Source organism: Pelmatolapia mariae, linkage group LG3_W, assembly GCF_036321145.2.
Source record: "Pelmatolapia mariae isolate MD_Pm_ZW linkage group LG3_W, Pm_UMD_F_2, whole genome shotgun sequence".
In the NCBI taxonomy this organism is placed as follows: Eukaryota; Metazoa; Chordata; class Actinopteri; order Cichliformes; family Cichlidae; genus Pelmatolapia; species Pelmatolapia mariae.
Window position 1 is genome coordinate 49814361 of NC_086229.1, and position 21344 is coordinate 49835704.

General features: G+C 41.7%; 1 protein-coding gene and 1 pseudogene across 1 annotated transcript; both read right to left on the reverse strand.

Annotated features, from left to right (window-relative positions):
* The window catches only part of LOC134623345 (protein NLRC3-like), an 89687-nt pseudogene that overhangs the window by 34395 nt on the left and 33948 nt on the right, over positions 1-21344 (reverse strand).
* On the reverse strand, positions 14411-14935 carry LOC135932541 (uncharacterized; the record flags this gene model as incomplete). Its single annotated transcript, XM_065470019.1, has 1 exon — positions 14411-14935. A coding segment is annotated over one exon (525 nt), but the record flags the coding sequence as incomplete, so codon positions are not given.

Here is a 21344-nt window from a genome sequence, read left to right on the forward strand (position 1 = left end):
TTCAAAAATATTTGTCAAACTTTGTCAACACGTCATCAGATGTATCAGGCTTATCTTTTAGCTGGGCAAGAATGCCGTGAACTGCTGCAAGTGAAGGAGAGCTGTGTGTTTTAGCCCAACCTCTACAGTCACACTATTCAGCATGCAGTCAGGGAGTTAGCTTTTTCAGAAAGCAATACCACAGTTACCACAGACATTCAGTACAAGGGCACTGCATATAAAAAGGGACAGTTTCTTGTGTACAGAAATGACGAGTGTATGGAGTTTGGTGAACTTCTACTCATCTTGATTCAAAATGACACATCTGTGTATGTTCTAATGGATATCCACAAAGGCATCTTCCTCTCAGAATACCATCTGTATTCTGTGACAAAGGACAGTCTTGGGTTACAGTGTATCAACATTAATGACCTGCCTGATTTCTATCCTTTGGTATCATACATTCTTGAAGGATACCGAGTCATTCCACTAAAGCACAGTATTGTGGCAAAATAATGACCAACTAATAGCTCACTTCTCACTGTAAATAGTTTAACATTAATATAAGTGTTACCTGATCCATACCCTGCTCCATTAAGTGTATGAACTGTATGTGATTTTCTATTTTGTTTGGAGGTGGCATTTCTTCTTTAGTGCAAGTATGAGTGACTCAGAGTGAACCTTCCTAGATGTCGCCATCACGGAAGTCCTACCAGAACTTCAAGCGGTGAAGAAAAAAACATCCTGGAAGAGCACTTGCAGTCCATTGGAGTTGAGACAAGTGATGATCTACTCTTCGTAACGGAGGCAGATTTGATGACAGTATTAAGACCTGTACAAGCAAGAAAGCTTCTTTCTGCTTGGAAACAGAAATGTAAGTAAAAACAACAGACAACTCTTCAAAATAAAAAGTAGAGATCGTCATGGACAGACATACAGTGTGAATCATAATTGTATTTTTGTTTTTTGTAATTTAAAGACCAAACTCCAGAGAACAGCTCACTATCATCTGTGGAAGCCTCATCCACCCAGTCGCTGTCATTGCTCTCTGTTTCACCCCAAAGTCTATCATCGACCTCCTCCAGCAGCCCAGGATGTGACACACATTGGGATGACAACTTTGAAATTCCATGGAGTAAACTTCCTGCAGAAGTGATGCATTTTCTGGAGAGGGGGAAAAGGCCTCGCCCAAAACTGAGGAGGCAAAAGGTCCAGATTGTTGTGACTGAGTTGATGGAAAAATGCCCTCATCTAGGTAGAAAACATTCAATTGACGTTGCAAAAAAAATGGTGGCAAAATATCCCAGTTCTCTGCAAGATGTAATAGAGGGTGATATTGTTGGCGCAGCCTACCTTTCCCTTGTCAAACAGTTGCAGAACAGAATTGAAAATGTAAGGCGCACTTCAACACCCAAAATAGGAAAAAGAAAACATCAGACTGACTCAGACCACACAGACGAGATCCCTTTGGAAGAAAGAGCAGCAATGCAGGATACATACGGGTGCATTAAATGGAATGTAGAATTTCTGCCTCTTGAAGAAACTCCAGAGAGCCAACAGCAAAAGATGGAAAAACTCAAGGTGATGTTCCAGCAAGCTGACGCCAATCCAGATGAGGTAAAAAGTCTAATGAAGTCCACTTATTACACACAACGTCAACATGTCAATCAGGGGAAAAGTATCAAATGCCTTAGAGAGGAGTGGCCGTTTTGGTTTGATGAACTTGGCATGTCTGTCCACTTCAAGGAACTTACTGGGATTGACCTCAAAGAGACATTCACACGAAATTTGAATTTGAAGGGGAAAAGGTTTCTGGACTACATGACCACAGTTGCTGTCAGCAAAAGCAAGGCGTTCCTTCAGACTTATGCAAGGCTTCAGAGGATGCGGGGACCGCAGAGTGGCTGCTCAGATGATGTGAAAGAGATGGTCCTGCTTCTGCTCAGCTACTTTGAAGAGAAGGAGGAGTCCATGCTTTTCTGTGTTGAAGATGAGAAGGCAGGCTGTACAAAAGGCCAGCCAGTCGGGAGAACTGACGAACGGAGCCATATCTACCGAGTAAATACATCAGCATACAGCTGCCGACTAGCCAATGAGCAGTGAGGCAAACCATCCACTTCACCAATCAGAAGACACAATTCTACCTCATCATTACGCACTAGTGATGGTTTCTGATGGTTGCTTTGATTTACAATGATGCAAAGAGTGTGCAGCAGTAGCTGATCAGCAGGAGGAGAAAAGTCTGACGGAGCAGCAGAGGAACATTTTCAGCCATTTGCACTCAGCTCAGCTACTACAGAGAAAACGATGAGCTCAACACAGAAGAGTATTGAATAGCCTGCTGACATCCCTGATTCAGCTGAAGTCATAACTGAGGCCAGCAGGCCACAGCTAGCAGGCCACAGCCAGGATCCACCATCAGCTAGCAGGCCCAGCCAGCAGGTCACAACCAGGCTCCACCATCAGCCAGCAGGCCACAGCCAGGCTCCAGCATCGGCCAGCAGGCCACAACCAGGCTCCAGCATCGGCCACCAGGCCACAACCAGGCTCCAGCATCGGCCACCAGGCCACAACCAGGATCCACCATCAGCCAGCAGGCCCAGCCAGCAGGTCACAACCAGGCTCCACCATCAGCCAGCAGGCCACAGCCAGGCTCCACCATCAGCTAGCAGGCCCAGGCAGCAGGTCACTACCAGGCTCTACCATCAGCCAGCAGGCCACAGCCAGGCTCCACCATCAGCCAGCAGGCCACAACCAGGCTCCAGCATCGGCCACTAGGCCACAACCAGGATCCACCATCAGCCAGCAGGCCACAGCCAGGCTCCATCATCAACCAGCAGGTCACAGCCTGGCTCCACCATCAGCTAGCAGGCCCAGGCAGCAGGTCACTACCAGGCTCTACCATCAGCCAGCAGGGCACAGCCAGGCTCCACCATCAGCCAGCAGGCCACAACCAGGCTCCAGCATCGGCCACTAGGCCACAACCAGGATCCACCATCAGCCAGCAGGCCACAACCAGGATCCACCATCAGCCAGCAGGCCACAGCCAGGCTCCATCATCAACCAGCAGGTCACAGCCTGGCTCCACCATCAGCTAGCAGGCCCAGCCAGCAGGCCACAACCAGGCTCCATCAGCAGCCACCAGGCCACAACCAGGCTCCATCAAGAGCTAGTGAAGCTACAGGAAAAGGCAGGCCCGGAGTTAGCAAGCCTCAGGATTGATTGAGGCTGCAGTAAAAAAGAGGCACAAGTATTTAGAAGATGCCGCCTAAAAGAAGTAATATCAATGAGGAGAAACTGGAGGACATAAAGAAATCTTTGAACTTTATGTCAGAAGAAATTACAACCATTGCAAAACAACAAAAACTGATAATCAACTTAATTGAGGATATTAAAGAATTAAGAAGGCAAAGTGAGGAAAAGGACAAGAAGATTGCCATGTTGGAAGTACGAGTGGCAGAATTGGAACAATATTCGAGAATATCAGATGTAATAGTAACAGGTCTGGAAACCAAGCACCAGACATATGCACGAGCAGCAGCAGAAGAGAGAGGGGAGCCGCCTGAGCAAGAGTTGCGCTCCCTGGAAGAACAGGTAATGGCCTTTTTCAATAGTAAAGGCATTGAAATGGATAGTAAGGACATTGAGGGGTGCCATACTCTTCCAAGGAAAAACAAGAATCAAAAACCTGCCATTATCATAAGATTTGTTAATAGGAAGCAGAAAAAAGAGCTACTGAAGCAAGGAAGAAAGTTGAAAGGAACGAATGTGTATGTTAATGAACACCTAATCAAGAAAAACGCAGATATTGCAAGACAAGCAAGATTATTAAGAAAACAGAAGAAAATACAGTCAACGTGGACATCAGATTGTAAGGTGTTCATTAAGTTAAATGGAACACCGGAGCAGGCAAAGGTCTTAGTCATTAAAGAGCTGACGGAATTAGAAAAATACGGCTGATAAAATGTAAGGCAAGGCATTGGGATGGTCGATGGTACTTTCAATGAATTGTCAAATTGGTTGGTACTTGGCTTAGACAAAGTATTGTTAAAGGTGATGGTGTGTGGATAAGATATATAATAAAGTCAGATGTCTGACAGATTTCAAGTAACAAATCAAATGGATGTTGAAACTGGGACACTGGGGTATGATAGCAATATAGATCCTGACTGTAATTTTTTTACCAAAATGTTAAAGGACTGTAATTATTATACGATGGAACAATTTAATAGGAACATAGAGCGGGGTAAGAATATAACCATGGTTCATTTCAATAGTAGAAGTCTATATGCAAACTTTCAATTTATTAAAGAATATATAGCACAGTTTAATCAACCATTTGATGTGATAGCAATATCAGAGACTTGGATAAACACTGGAAAAGAAGAGGATTTTGAGATAGAGGGATATGAATTCCTCCATTTAGATAGGACTAATAAAAAAGGAGGTGGGGTGGCACTCTATGTTGATAAAAATTTAAGGTTTGAAAAAATCAGTTGCATATATAGAACACCTGGGTCAAAGATTGAGACTTTTAAGGACATTATGGAGGATTTGTATACAAATCTGAATCAGAAAAGAATGTTTATTTGTGGAGACTTTAATACTGATTTATTGAACCCAAATCATAATAAGAGTATTGAAGAATTTATTGATTCAATGTATTGTATGGGATTATTTCCCCTGATAACAAGACCGACGAGAATAACCACTCATGGTGCAACTCTATTAGATAATATTTTTACAAATGTAATGGAAGAAAATATAAAAGGCGGGATATTGATAAATGATATAAGTGACCACTTGCCAGTTTTTGTAACTTATGACTGTTGCTATAAAGTTCATAGAAATGAATGTAAGACAATATATAATACAATTAGAACAGAAAAGACAATGCAGTGTCTCAAAAATGAGTTAATAAAACAAGATTGGACTATTGTATATAAACACAAGGATGTCAATAAAGCCTATGAGGCATTCTTAAGCATATTCATGGCCTTATTAGAGAAAAACAGCCTACTCATTGAAGTCAACAGGAAAGATAAGTATACAGGAAGACCATGGATGACGAAGGGACTGCAAAATGCCTGTAAAAAAAAGAACACCTTATATAGACAATTCATTAAAAAGAGAACTACAGAATCTGAAAAGAAATATAAAAAGTATAAAAATAAATTAACTAACATAATGAGAAATTGTAAAAAAGAATACTTCATCAAAAAGTTAGAAGATAATAAAGATAACATGAAAGGGATATGGAAGGTATTAAATAGTATAATAAAAAATGGACCAAGGACTAATGACTACCCTGGGTATTTTATGGAAGGGACAAATACTATTAGTAAAATGAACGAAGTAGTAGATGGATTCAATGATTTTTTTGTAAATATAGGGCCAAAACTGGCTGCGGAAATAAAGGTTGATATGATAGAAAGGGAGACTGGAGGAAACATTGAAAGGAATGCAAGTTCAATGTTTTTAAGAGCAGTGGAAGAGAAGGAGATATATGATATTGTCAGTGGACTTAAGAACAAAACAAGTACTGACTGTCATGATATTGATATGGTAACGGTAAAGAGAGTAATGCTGCACTAATAAATTAGACTAACTATTCACTTTAGCTAAAGTTATTAAGTTAGCTAAAGAGTTGGGATGCTGTGTAAGACATGAATAAAGCTAAAATACAAAGGTTTGGACACTGTTTTGCATGTTTCCCTACTGTAGGGGTCTCTGCAAGCATACAGGGCTCTGAGAGGTTACAAGATGACAACTTTGGAATTCTACTAGAAACAGTCGATCATATGTGTCAAAGCTGAATTCAGGGCAAACTACGCTAAATTAGCGTTTTTAGCTAACAGCTACAATAAGCATAAAAGTTACCTTACGGCTATCATTTGTTAACATGACGCTTGTTCTTATCCATGTAATACATTTATTACCAACCTGAGAGTTTATCCGCTGGTCGTTCGACATGACGAATGACTTCTGAAGTCTTAATTCAGCTCAAGACGCTGTAGAATCCCGTCAGTAAGGCTTTCGGTCCGCTAGTAAAATGTAGTTCTATTAATCTGCGCTTGACCCGGAACCGGATGTAAGTTCCAAAAAACTGAATTTTGGAACTGAAAATGAATTGTAGAACTGAAACTGAATGGTGAGAAGTGAAACTGAAATTATTCGAGAGCTGAATTTTTAAAGGATAGAATGCAGTTTCAAAGCAAATCAATTCATTTTCAAAATATAAAATTCAATTTCAATTTAGTGATGATCATTTTCAAACCATAAATTCAATTTCAAATTAGATTAATTCAAATTCAGTTTTCAAAAGCATTTATTCAAGTTACAATTCAGATTCAATCTGAGAAATTCAAATTCAAATTTAACTTATTCAAATTCAGTTTCTGATGGCACAGATTTCTGCCCATAAAATACATATAAAAGTAATATTCAGACTATAATCATAATGCAGAAAAGGGCTATTAGACTAATAAATCAGGAGGAGTATAGGGCTCACACAAATGCACTCTTTATTAAGACGCAAGCTATAAAATTACAGGATCTGGTCAAGTTTAAAACAGTGCAAATAATATATAAGGCAAGGAAAGGGATGCTCCCAATCGAAATAAGTAAATGGTTCTTAGAAAGAGAAGGGAGGTATAATTTTAGAGGGAAGTGGAATTTAAAATTACAAAGAGTAAGAACAACATTGAAAAGGATGTCTATTTCAATAGCGGGAGTTAAATTCTGGAATGAGTTAAAAGAAGAAATAAAGGTCAGTAGTGATATAAACCAGTTTAAAATAAAACTCAAAAAAGAAATTTTAAATAAGTATAAGAATGAAGAAAATGCAATTAACCCAAGACAGCAGTCAAACTGATGTTTATTTTCTTCTACAAATTAGCAAATCTAAATATAGTTTTAGTTGAACATGAGAAATTTTTTTTTTTTTTTTTTGTGATGTTATTATGTTCTAAGTTGAAGGCATTGTAAACGTTTTTGTTGTTCAAATTTAGATGATGAGGATGTAAACCTGAGGGGGTAGGGCTAAATAAGTATATACTTCTGCCTACTCCTTTTCAAACAACTGCATGGAATGATTTTATGAAATGTTGGTGAATGTATATGTTTGAAATAAAAATGAACTGAACTGAACTGAAGATACATATCTGGCAGATGAGGTACAACTGGAGCAAGTGTGGTAAGTCTGTTTCATAGCTCTCTCTCTCTCTCTTTTTTTTAAGTGAACTTTTTATAGAATGTCATGTGACTGCCGTACTTATTGATATACCCTGTTAAATAATTTGTTCACAGGACAGTCCTGCTATTCCTCAAGAAGATACATGCTGAGTATTGATCGGAACCTCGTCAGCACAAACATATCTTCCTTCATTTCTGAACTGTGCCTCATGTTCGGGAGCTACTACAATTTTAACATCCATTATCCATCTGAGCTGGCTTCCACTCTAGAATTTCTTCAGAGGTGAGCAAATATGGCTTTGTTATTTCTCATAACTGAGACTCTGGGATCTGGAGTCTGGCTTTGTTGTGGTTGGATTCCAGGTCTGGCTCTGAGTCTCGGTTGGGTTTGGAGCCAGATTCAGTGTGTGTGTGTTTGTTTGTTTGTTTTTTAATAAAATAACAGTCTGAATCCGGGTCCAAGCCTGGCCGAGACTCAGGGCTAGACCAAAAGTTAGCTGACGTCTGACTACCTATAACCTTTGCTTTGGATTTTAAAAATGCTAGTGTGGTATATCACTGCAAAAGACACTTGTGAAGGGTGCCAATACTTTTGACCATGCATTGTTCACTTCCCCACAGCATTTTGGTTATACTTTGTCTTGAACGTGGTGAAACCAATTGTTGTTGCAGTTTGGCCATGACTGTGTATATATGTGTATATACTTAATTTTTACTTACTTTGTACTTGTATTTGAATTGATCAATTATAAAATGCTTAATAAACTTTTATGATTTTATTCTACGGGTGTTTCTTCTCCATAAACCCAGAAAAAGGAACCAAAGTAGAGAACAAAAACTCAAAGCGTCGTCTCAGTGTGAACCCTCAAGTCCTCACCCTGATTCAGGATCTTGCCGAGCACGAGTGGCGCTAAGCCTAAATCTTGACTCTCTGTGGACTGTTAGTTTTACTTTGTTAATTTTGTTCCACAATGTGTACTGAAACCTTTTACTGGTCGAATGCATGAAGCCAATTCATGAAGATGTTCTTGCTTTGAAGGAATGTTCTTTATAAAAAAAAAACATGCTGCTACTGCAGTGTTTCTAGACCACATGTGTAGTTTTGTTTCACCACGTGGTTTTCCTGATGTGTTTTCTGACCAAGGCCATGGTTGTGGTGACAGCAGGGTGCGTGTTGCGTTGCATGGTGATTATGATCATTTTTGGCACAATGTGATTTTTGTTTTAAAGTCTTAACAGGTTATTTAACTTTTTCTGGTAGAGGGTCTAACAAATGCTTGTTTCATGAACATGGTTCTTGCTTTGCAGGAATGTTCCACAGCTTTTATAGCTTATATTTTGATTGAATTGTGTAGTTGCTGTGTGCCTTGCATATAATAAATGATATAATACAAAAATCAACTATTCACATTTCAATTTTTAACTATTTAAATTTTCAGCTTTTTCCTTTTACAAATTTAAAGTGAAACAACACAAAACACAGCATACCACAACACAAATATAAATTAAAATATGAAAAAGAAGATGCATATTCTCTGTCATATGGGCCTGCATGAATAAACTTTCTGAATCCTTTATCATCTGCAACTGAAAATAGTTGTGGATGATTACTATACCTTTGTAATGTGACGTTGTTGTCCCTGGCTCTCTTTCTCTCTCTCTCTCCCTCCCGCTCTGTTCCTGTGCTACTGAGTGTAACTACCGCCCCTCCCCCCTCTGCCCAGCGCAAAGCACAAGGCTCGCGTGGGGAGTGAAGCTGAAAAAAGTGCGAGAGAGAGAGGGTGAGAGAAAGAAAAAAAAAAAACCCACGGCTCGCGATAAGGAGCCGGCTCACGTCGTTCACGTCAAAGATCCGGCTCTAAGAGCCATTTCGTTCGCGAACGACCCATCACTAATTTACACCTTCAGGCCAGTGGACACTCTTTCAACGATGAGGATGTACACATCCTGGACAGGGAGGAACGCTGGTTTGAGCGCAGAGTCAAGGAGGCCATTTACGTGAAAAGGGAAAGACCATCTCTGAATCCAGGAGGGGGCCTAAGGGTACATCTTTCACCATCTTACAATGCTATGATTGCAGCCATTCCCCAACTCTCTGTGAATGGTACTCATGGCCATTGATCAGTGGTCTTTGATCAGTGGGTATTGGTCAGTGGTTGTTGATCAATGGTCATGAGAATTTGCATAATTATGATTAAGGAACTGACCTCCCAGCCCCTTCAGTGGGCTGCTTTCAGTCATTATGCAAATGTACTGTTTATAAGATTGGGGAAGACTGCAGTCAGCTGAGACTGAAGAAGTGACTTGGATGAGTGACATAACGTTTCTCCCACAAAACGCTACGTCCAGATGAACAGAATCAACTTTTGGAGATTTACTTTCTTGGATGATTGAGAATGCATCAAGACATCAGAAGAAAAGTTGATAAAATAAATAAAAAATTTTGTATTGTTCGATACATATGCGTACCAAACCGAAAGCACTGTATTGAACGGTGCAATATCGATACGAGTATTGTTGCACCCCTAATATATATATATATATATATATATATATATATATATATATATATATATATATATATATATATATATAATTATTACATTACTTCTGTGTTCATTTTCACGGTTTCATGTAAAATAATATTTTATGAACTTTGTATCAGTAGTAGACTTACACATAATAGACTAATAGATGGAATAATCAAGGAGACAATTAATCCAGCGCATTGTTTTTCTGCTCAGATTTAGCAAACAAAAACAAAAAGAAAGCTGTATTTGAATTTAAAAAATGAGTTCTCCGTATTTTTGTTCTAAATTCAAATGACAATTCAATCTTTAAAATAGCTCTCTTGCTTTCTGCTGACTTTTGGTGTGAGCTCCTCACTGAAGCTAACACACTGAAGAGAACCATGGTATATTATGCATGTTTATGTAATATTACAGTTTTACAGTGTGTCTATTTGTATCAGCAACAATAAGAGAACCTTGAGCAAGTTAATCACAAAAAAGTCAGACTGGTCAACAAACATGAGAAAAAACAACAATTTACCCAGACTGCTGGATTTTTACATGAAACACTTTTTCAGAATTACAAGAACTATTTTTCAATAAGGTTCTTCAGTAGCTCTGGTTTCAATACAATTAGTTCTTTACAGTTCCTCTATGGAATCATTTTACATAGAAGCTAATTTAGTTTAATACCGTCCTCCACCAGCCCAGCTAAATTTAACATAGTTTTCTCACAACACTCTTTGGACTTCTACACACAGAAAGTTCATAACAATTTCTCTTTTAAAATAAGGTATCTATTTATGCTGTAAACCTTAAAACAATAACAGGGAAATGAGTGCATGATTTAAATATAATATTTATAATTATTTTGTTGAGTCCAGACACACAAATCTTAACTACCACATCTGTGTGTTAAGGTAATTTTGTATGGAATATGCTTTTTTATATTCCTTATTTTATCTAAACAGATGTTGAAGATACAGAAGGTTGATTTTTTGACTCAGCTGAAATGCTTTGATAAGATACCAAATGCCCTTCTTCGAGAAGGTTTCCTGTTTGTTGGTTTGTTTTCCTTCTAAAAATAAAAAAACGAATTGCACCACAGATGACACAGATGAACAGTACAACTGCTGATATTTGCATCAATCCAGCAGTGCTGAAACCTTCTTTACTCTCTGGCTGTGGATGCACAGTTGGCGCCTGAAGATCAGAGTTATGAAAAGCTGATGGAAACGACAAAGAAAAAAATTATTACTTCAAACCAGACCGAGATATCCAACAGGTTTTAACTTGAACTGAACTATGTTGGCTGGTATGGACACAGTGTTAGAGTTGTACATGACAACCAAATAATATTCGTCTCACACTCCTCCAATTAACACAGCAGTCAGTGTAACAGGCAACCAACTTTTAAAATGGAAAGAATACTAAACATCAACTTACCACTGACATTGAGTTGACCTTTGGCAGAGTACGCGCAATCATCTGTCAGCACTTTACAAACGTACAGACCCGAGTCCACACTCCTGAGTCTGGACAGTTGAAGTCTGATTCGTCCTTCTCTGAGGGCATCTTTGTCACTCTGGACTCGTCCTGAAAACTTTTCATCCTGAGACTCTGACACCTCAACACCTTCACAAACAATATACACAACTGTACGTTTAACTGTAGTTATCAGTTCACAGAGGATGTCCATGTTGATCCAGGATCTGCCAAGTTTGGTTGAGAACATCAACTCTAGTGTGATGTTTTGGTTCTCCCGTGCCTGATAGGACGTCTGTATCACATTCTGCTCAGGTTGTACTGTTGAGAAGACAGAGGTGGAAAAAGCAGTGCACAGGGTGACAATTTAAAAAAGGCTTAAAGTATAATGAAAGGTCTCAGCAGCCCAAATTCAGGTCTTGAGAAATAACCCTTTCAGTGCAACAGGTGTAACCATAATTTGAAAAACAAGTATCAATAATTTCCACCAAATGAGCTTACCAATGTCAGTGAGGTCATTCTTGCCAGAGCTTTCAGTGTTCCCTTCACACCAGTACAGACCCGAGTCATCACTCCTGTGGCTGCACTGTTTGATTCGTCCTTCTCCGAGGACGTCTTTGTCACTCTGGACTCCTGGAATCATTTTCTGAGACTCTGACACCTCAACACCATCATGAACCTGATACAGAGCTGAAATATTATGTTAGAGTTTTGTTGTAAACATCCACTCCAGTGTGATCTAAAATCTAAGCACTAGTGAAAGATAGATCCAGACAGATAAATGTAATAAATTCTGTTAGTGAGGTGAAATTGTGTTAATAAAGTGAAGCCATAAACTAACCATAGATGAAGAAGGGCACCAGGATCAACGGGTTCATCTTCTTTCTGTTAGAGAAAATAGTTGACATGTAACAATTATCAGCCTTTTCAGTAACCACTTTGGTAATCCTTCACTGTTACTTATTAGAAGATTAATCAGCAGTACATGATGGAGTGTGTGCTTTTGAAATTCGAGAGAAAATAGTTTCACAAGGATACGTTGTGTAAAATGAAACCAGATTCTGCCCAAACAAATAAAAATATATTGTTATGGACATAATTTCATATAAGTGCCAGAAGAGGGAAACTTCCACTATGCTTATATATATATAATACAAAATTACATCATTTACACAGAAACAATAAAGTGATAAATGCAGAATGACAAAAGCAGTAAACAACAACAACAAAAACAATAAAGAAACAAATCAATTCTTTAAACACTGACTCTTTTGATACAAGCACAATCATTTTTTAGAGTACATGCAGCTAGGACATGAGCCAGGACATGTAATAACTGAATAAATTGCCTTGTTTTCCCTTCAAAAACACACACTCCATAACTTTGGCAAAGTAGAATTTCAGTTCCTCTGACAGTCTGCAGACCACAGACATCACAAACAGTGTCACACACATGACTTTGTTACTTTTCAGTTTCTATTTCACTATGGCATCAAAACAAAGGGTCATCAACCTCAGAAAATCTTTAATAGTATTGCACAAAATAATATCTTATTAATAATAATAATTACTACTTCTAATAATAAATAAATAAATAAATACCTCCAGTGTGATCAGTAGCTTGTTTCAACAGAAAAAAGGGAGCAAGTGGAACAACAGAACTTGATGAGAAACAAAAAGCTCGCCAGTGGGGCTTAGAGACACACACCTTTTTATATAAGGGAAAGGGGGTGGTGCTTCAGTCACAAGCAAAACGCAAAATTTCACACCCAGTGGGAGTGGCCGATCTCATATTGCTGTGTTTCAGTAATGAGCTTCTACAAACCACATCTGATACGTCACATTAGTTGACCTACGTGACTAACCAGACGTTTAATTCTCACAATATTTCTTTTTTATTTTAAATCCAAGTAAAGGGCAGTTTTCTTCCCTTCCTGTATTAAACCTAACTGTAGGAGTATTAACAGTATTTCCACAGGGGCGTTACTGGTTTAAGATTTAAGAAGATGTGTTTTTTGTTTGTGTTTTACACAAAACAGCTGCGCTCTTGTAGTAAATGGCATATATATATATGTGTATATACACATATATATATATATATATATATATATATATATATATATATATATATATATATATATATATGTAGTATAGTGGACAGTATCTCCGCCTGTCACGCGGAAGACCGGGGTTCGCCTTTGGAGCAGAGGATCGCAAGTTCGATTCCTGCCTGGGGCGTCTGTATCCAGTAAGGGTCCTAAGGCTAGACCCCCTATGCTAAGCGAGCCTACCGCAGACATGAGCGAGACAGATAAATATGAAGGCATGCCGGCTCGGACGTCGCCCGGATCAACAAGGTCCGCGTCAGGTGTTGAGGAACCAGGGCACCCTGACGACAAGTGGGCTACTGGAACAAGAAGGCATCGGTGGGCAAGAGATGAAAACAGGGCGTTGTTGGAATGCTACTACGCAAGTAACCCTGGTGGAAGGGGTTACATGAATAGGATGAGGGGCCTATGGATTCTTCGATACCCAACATCCACAATGACGGCGAAACAACTAGTAGCTCAGTGTTCCAACATTCGAAAGAAGGGACTGCTATCACAGCTAGAGATTGACGAGGTACAACATAAATGCTACGGCAAGGAGGAGTCAGGACGCCAGGTCAGGGGGGAGATATCATCACCCCCACCCGAGATTGGGTACATAGCCCCAAGTGCGATAGGAGAAGGATCGTTGAGTGCGAGAGGAACTGACCTGAAAGATAGGATCATGGCCAAGCTTGAAACCTGGATCCCCCGTAGCCGGTTACCAAGATTACGTGAAGTACCCTCAGAAGGTCTGCTAGATGATGTTACAGTTTTTCTCGATTGCTTAAACACTATAACCAGGCCTCTAAACTAAAATTTCAAAACCATAAACGCTATTGGTCAAAAAGCTCACCCATTTCCCTGAACTATAAACACTATTCCCTGCTTTGACACATGACTCAAATTTGGTGAACTGGTACTGCAAAACTCTACACACAAATCCCTACATTTTACAGTGCTTACACCATGTAGTCATGTAGAAAGCACTAGCATGCAATAATGTTAACGTAAGTCAGCATAGCTTGAGCCCAATTAGCACACAATTAACCAGGTGGAAACACTAGGAGTCAAAATTTAGCACACACCAATCAGAACCTGCGATGGATAGATAAAAGGGCCAAAGTCAGCTCATTCAGGTTTGAAACAATGGATTCAAAGAGATGCAAAGGAAGAGGACGTGGTGGAGAAAGAGGACGTGGTGAAGGAAGAGGACGTGGTGGAGAAAGAGGACGTGGTGAAGGAGGAGGACGTGGTGGAGAAAGAGGACATGGTGAAAGAGGAGGACGTGGTGGAGAAAGAGGACGTGGTGAAGGAGGAGGACGTGGTGGAGAAAGAGGACATGGTGAAAGAGGAGGACGTGGTGGAGAAAGAGGACGTGGTGAAGGAGGAGGACGTGGTGGAGAAAGAGGACATGGTGAAAGAGGAGGACGTGGTGGAGAAAGAGGACGTGGTGAAGGAGGAGGACGTGGTGGAGAAAGAGGACATGGTGAAAGAGGAGGACGTGGTGGAGAAAGAGGACGTGGTGAAGGAGGAGGACGTGGTGGAGAAAGAGAACGTGGTGAAGGAGGAGGACGTGGTGGAGAAAGAGGACATGGTGAAAGAGGAGGACGTGGTGGAAGAGGAGGAGGAGGTGGTGAAGGAGGTGGAGGTGGAGAACGACGGCGACATGGAAGGGGAAGAGCAAGGGCACGAAGACAGTCAGTCTCGGATGAAATTCGAGCCACTTTAGTTGACCATGTCCTTGTCCATGGGATGACTATGAGGGAGGCTGGGCAACGAGTACAACCAAATTTGAGTCGCTTCACTGTTGCCTCCATCATCAGAACCTTCAGGGAGGAAAACAGGTAGGTGTACTTGCAGTAAGACTGCTTTGTACAGTAACGTTTAAGTTACTGAATTTATGTATCTTGAGTTTCAGTATGTTTCCATTATTTTCCTGTAAAATGAATGTGTGACAGTTACAGTAATGAGTGCTTCTATTTTTGTAGGACACAGAGACGACCACCTGGTGGAGGCAGGTTAAGGCTTTTGTCGGAGGAGCAAGAGAGGGAACTTGTAAACATGGTAATTGCAAATAATGTAATCCACCTGCAAGAGATTCAAAGGAGAGTGATTGAGGATGATCATCTTTTTCGAGGCATAAATGCCATCAGCCTCTCCACAATTGACCGCATCCTCCGAAAGAATCAATTCCGGATGAAACAGGCATACCGAGTCCCTTTCGAACGAAACTCTGACAGAGTGAAAAACCAACTTGTGGAATATGTTCAGGTATGAGTTTTGATACTGTATAAGGTATTGTGTACCATCACAGCATGGCAGTTTATGCTGCCATTTCAGCACTCTTGAACTTTGGTTCAGGGTACCGATTGACGCTACTGTGTTATGTGTTTTGCAGAGAATCTTTGAGATTGAAGGACGGCCTGTTCCCCATGAAATGATCTTTGTGGATGAGGCAGGTTTTAACCTGACCAAAAGAAGGAAAAGGGGGAGGAACATAATTGGTCATCGGGCTATTGTAAATGTCCCTGGTCAGCGTGGGGGGAATGTCACTATGTGCGCAGCCATCAGCCAACGAGGGGTACTCCACCGCCATGCCGTACTAGGACCCTATAACACTATGCTTCTCCTTGCTTTTCTTGATGGTTTAAGACAACATATGTTCCAGCTGGACTACAGGGAACCAGCACAGCCAGAGCAGCCTCACTACGTTGTTGTGTGGGATAACGTCAGCTTCCATCACGCTGCTCTGGTTCGTGACTGGTTTACCAATAACCCAAGGTTTTCTAATATCTTTCTGCCTGCATACTCCCCCTTTCTAAACCCGATAGAGGAGTTATTTTCGGCATGGCGGTGGAAAGTGTATGACCGAGAACCTTATGTCCGTGTTCACCTCCTTCAGGCCATGGAAGAGGCCTGCCTAGACATATCAGTAGATGCATGCCAGGGGTGGATCAGGCATGCAAGAGGATTTTACCCCCGCTGCCTGGCTGGGGCCAATATAGCCTGTGATGTGGATGAGATTCTCTGGCCTGACCCAGACCAAAGACAAGATGCTGTGGTGGGATAATGTTTCTGGTGTGTGTTGTACTGTATAGTACATGAATGACAATGTGCCACTGTACATACATTGGTTGCGTCTTTTGTGTTTATCATGTGACAAGGGTTTTGAAGGGGAGAACCATAAGCAACCTAATTGTTTTGGAACTATTGTTTTGAATTAATTGTACCAGTGTGCAAAACTCTGTTGTAGTGTGTGTGTTTTTGAGGGCTTGTGTTTGATGTCTGAGGGCAAAGTTCGGTTTTTCAGCAGGAGTGAATAGTTTTGGGTGTAGAGCTTCATTTTGACCTGGAAATAGGATGTTTGGGGAATTGAGTGAGATGTTATGGATTTGTGTTTACTGTTGTGCGGATATGAGGCGTAGTTTCAAGAAATGTGTTTTAGCAATCGAGAAAAACTGTAATGCAGCCCTACGGACGATACCTACAACCACGATTACCGACACTAACAAGCTGATCTACACTACGGCAGCAGTGATCAGTGAGATGCTTGGCTACAAGTTGAACAGCCACAAGGGGCAGTACCCTCCATGGAGAAGGAGGCTAGAGGGCAAGATCAAAGTAGCACGGAGGGAGGTTAGCCAACTAACGGAGTTGCAGAAAGGCGCGACAAAGAAGGTGCATAAGAAATACAGCAAGCTGTCCATACCTGAGGCCTTGGAAACTGCCAAGCAAAGACTCACAGCCTTGGCCAGCCGCTTCAGGAGGTACACCAGAGAGATAGAAGGCAGGAGAATAAACCAGCTGTTCTCCACAGAACCAGCAAAGGTGTACTCTCAGTGGCAAGGGAACAATAACAGGACAGCACCACCAAGGCTGGAGACGGAGCAATACTGGAAGAGCATAACGGCAATGCTCAGTGGCTAGTGGATCTGAGGGCAGACCATAGCGACCTCCCTGAACAGGGTCCAGTAACCATCACAGTGGCAGATATCCAAGAAAGGGTCTCCAGTATGAAGAGTTGGACAGCACCAGGGCCCGACATGGTTCACACCTACTGGCTGAAGAAGCTGACTGCACTCCACGAGCGTCTGGCAGCACAAATGAACCAGCTGCTAGTTAACGAGAGACACCCGGAATGGCTAACCGAAGGTCGGACGGTCCTGATCCCCAAGGACCCCAAGAAGGGACCGATCCCATCCAACTACCGACCAATAACCTGCCTCAGTACTACATGGAAGCTCCTGTCAGGCATCATATCGGCTAAGATGAACAGGCACATGGGTCAATACATGAGCGGGGCACAGAAAGGGATTGGCAAGAATACCAGAGGGGCAAAACACCAGCTACTGGTAGACAGAACAGTCAGCCGAGACTGCAAGACTAGACTGACCAACCTGTGCACAGCCTGGATTGATTACAAGAAGGCCTATGACTCAGTGCCCCACAGCTGGATACTGGAATTCCTAGAATTGTACAAGATCAACAGGACCCTAAGATCCTTCATCAGGAACTCAATGGGGATGTGGCGTACAACACTAGAGGCCAACTCCAAGCCCATAGCACAAGTCACCATCAAGTGCGGGATCTACCAAGGAGATGCTCTGTCCCCACTGCTGTTCTGCATAGGCCTGAACCCCCTCAGTGAGATCATTAACAAGACTGGCTACGGATACCGACTACGAAACGGAGCGGTTGTCAGCCACCTCCTGTACATGGATGACATCAAGCTGTATGCCAAGAGTGAACGAGACATCGATTCACTGATCCACACTACCAGGCTATACAGCAATGACATCGGGATGTCATTCGGACTGGAGAAGTGTAGTCGGATGGTAACAAAGAGAGGGAAGGTAGTCAGAACTGAGGGGATCGAACTACCAGAAGGCAACATTGCAGACATAGAGGACAGCTACAAGTACCTGGGGATCCCGCAGGCGAATGGGAACCATGAAGAGGCCGCTAGAAAAGCTGCAACCACCAAGTACCTGCAGAGGGTCAGGCAAGTCCTGAGGAGTCAGCTGAACGGTAAGAACAAGATCCGGGCCATCAACACCTACGCCCTGCCCGTGATCAGGTACCCTGCTGGGGTAATAGGCTGGCCAAAGGAGGAGATAGAAGCCACTGACATAAAGACAAGAAAGCTCCTTACCATGCATGGAGGGTTTCATCCCAAGTCCAGCACCCTGAGGCTGTACGCTCAGCGGAAGGAAGGGGGCCGAGGACTGGTGAGTGTCAGCACCACAGTCCAGGATGAGACAACGAACATCCAAGAATACATTGGGAAGATGGCCCCAACTGACCGAGTGCTCAGTGAATACCTCAGGCAGCAGAAACCCATGAAAGAGGAGGGAGACGAGGAACCACCGGCAGATAGAGGAGGTGGCTGATATCCAGAAATCCTACCAGTGGCTGGACAAAGCTGGACTGAAAGACAGCACAGAGGCACTAATCATGGCAGCACAAGAACAAGCTCTGAGTACAAGATCCATAGAGGCTGGGGTCTATCACACCAGGCAAGACTCCAGGTGCAGGCTGTGTAAAGATGCCCCAGAGACAATCCAGCACATAACAGCAGGGTGCAAGATGCTAGCAGGCAAGGCATACATGGAACGCCATAACCAAGTGGCCGGCATAGTGTACAGGAACATCTGTGCCGAGTATAATCTGGAAGTCCCGAGGTCAAAATGGGAGATGCCCCCAAGGGTGATGGAGAATGACCGAGCTAAGATCCTGTGGGACTTCCAGATACAGACGGACAAAATGGTGCTGGCTAACCAACCGGACATAGTGGTGGTAGACAAACAGGAGAAGACGGCCGTAGTGATCGATGTAGCGGTTCCGAATGACAGCAATATCAGGAAGAAGGAACACGAGAAGCTGGAGAAATACCAAGGGCTCAGAGAAGAGCTCGAGAGGATGTGGAGGGTGAAGGTAACGGTGGTCCCCGTGGTAATCGGAGCACTAGGTGCGGTGACTCCCAAGCTAGGCGAGTGGCTCCAGCAGATCCCGGGAAAAACATCGGAGATCTCTGTCCAGAAGAGCGCAGTCCTGGGAACAGCTAAGATACTGTGCAGGACCCTCAAGCTCCCAGGCCTCTGGTAGAGGACCCGAGCTTGAAGGATAAACCGCCCGTAGGGGCGTGCTGGGTGTTGTTGTGTATATATATATAAAGCTATGATAGCATGCACAGAACAGATTTCTTCTGCTTCATCTGTCTTTTTCATCACTGTAACAAGCACATTTTAGTTAATTTTATTTGTTATTTTTCTCATGTCAACTAAGCGTGATCTGCATGTCTGCTTGTGTCTGATCACGCTCTTCTGCCAAGCGCTTAGAAAAGCAGTCAGGTGAGAGGGTGACCAAAGTGAAGTGCAAACATTTGTTATCCTTTAGAAAACATTGCTGTGAATATGAAAGCAAAATGCACCTACAGCATTAATGGTGATTTCAGAGAATTTTTAAATAAGCATATATGAATGTCACTTTAACTATTGTGTTTAAGTGAAAATGAGAATGGGTCTTATTATACAACGTACCCAACATCATATTAAAGTATGATTACCCTTTATTCGAAATGTCTGCTGAGCAGAAGAAATTCACACTTTCTGGTTCATCTATATTTAATTATGCTTAAAGTATCAGAGTGAAATGTAAAAAGCCTAAACTACTTTTGTACTGTATCCACACACCTGATAGTGGAAAAACATATTTCTCAAAAAAAAGGATAATACTATTTGATGTGTTTAATCACGATTCAATCAAGGGCGTAGATTTGGCATGGACGGAAGGGACACGTCCCCACCAATATCCAGCGATTATTGAAATGTCCCCACCAATAATTTGATCTCTGCCAGTAAAGAAAAACAAACCCGATAGAAAGAAAAAAACGATCTTTCAACGTCTCATTCATCCAGCGGTGCAAAAAGAGTTAAATTACGTTCGCTCCTACGTCATGTGACAAATGTGGCCAATGTGATTGGCTGTGCCTTTCAGGGAGCTCTGTTTAGTTTTAGCAGCGGCAAGCCTGCGCTGCGAGGACCTGCAAGGAGGAGAGGAGGATGGCAGCAAAAAGGAAGAACATGGATATAAGAAAGTATTTTTCAAAGAAACCTGTAAGTCACTTAAAGTCAAGTTCACTCATAAAATGTGTCCATCATAATAACGTTACAGGCTATGCTAGACTTTGGCCCACATCAGTCTAAAATTGTATGTAACCATGAATAACGTGTTTTGGAAACTAACTGCACAACAGGCAGCACTATTAGTTATCTCAGTCTCAGAGGAGCATTTCTAATTTTGATTGAAACTGTCAGAGAAAACGGCAGCCTCGAGCAAGCCAGGATATTAGTTTACAGAGGCTGTTAAAATTATATGTCTAACGTTAAAATGTTGGTGACACAATAATTTCATCCTAATGGTACTGACATATTCATAGGGTTGATTTTTGAGACAAAATATCACGAGGTAGTCATGATTTTGCAAATATTCCACCTTGTAGTGCAGTTTGCACAAATTGTTTTAAAAATGCACTCACCCTACAAACATTACTGATGAGTGACAGAAACACTGAAGCAGCTACACATTTTCTTCTTATTGTCATGTATGTCCTATTTGTCAGGTGACAGAAGAACCAACACAAAGCTCAGAGAGTAATGGTGACACAAGGTCACAGGTGAAATTGGATGATGACTTGGTGGTTCATTACTGACTGCATGTATTTGGAATGTCTCACTGTTATTTATCAGGTGACAGAGGCAGCTCTGCCATGTTGTAGCTCAGACAGAGGTGAAGAGGCGAGGTCACAGGTGACTGACTGATGATTTGGTGCTATAGATTAACTAGTATTTATTATCACGACAATTGTTAGGCTGCTGATGTAAATTGATTCATTAGTGTATATTTGACAAAGAATCTGAATTGACATGTCTCACTTTTTATATGGCACGAATCAATGTGTTATTTTATCAGGTGGCAATATGTCCTAGTGCAGTCAGAGGGGAAGAGCCAGGGCCAGAGGTGAGGCACATCAAGCACATAATAATTTTAATCTGAGGATAAAACGCATGTACTGAGGCTGAAAGAA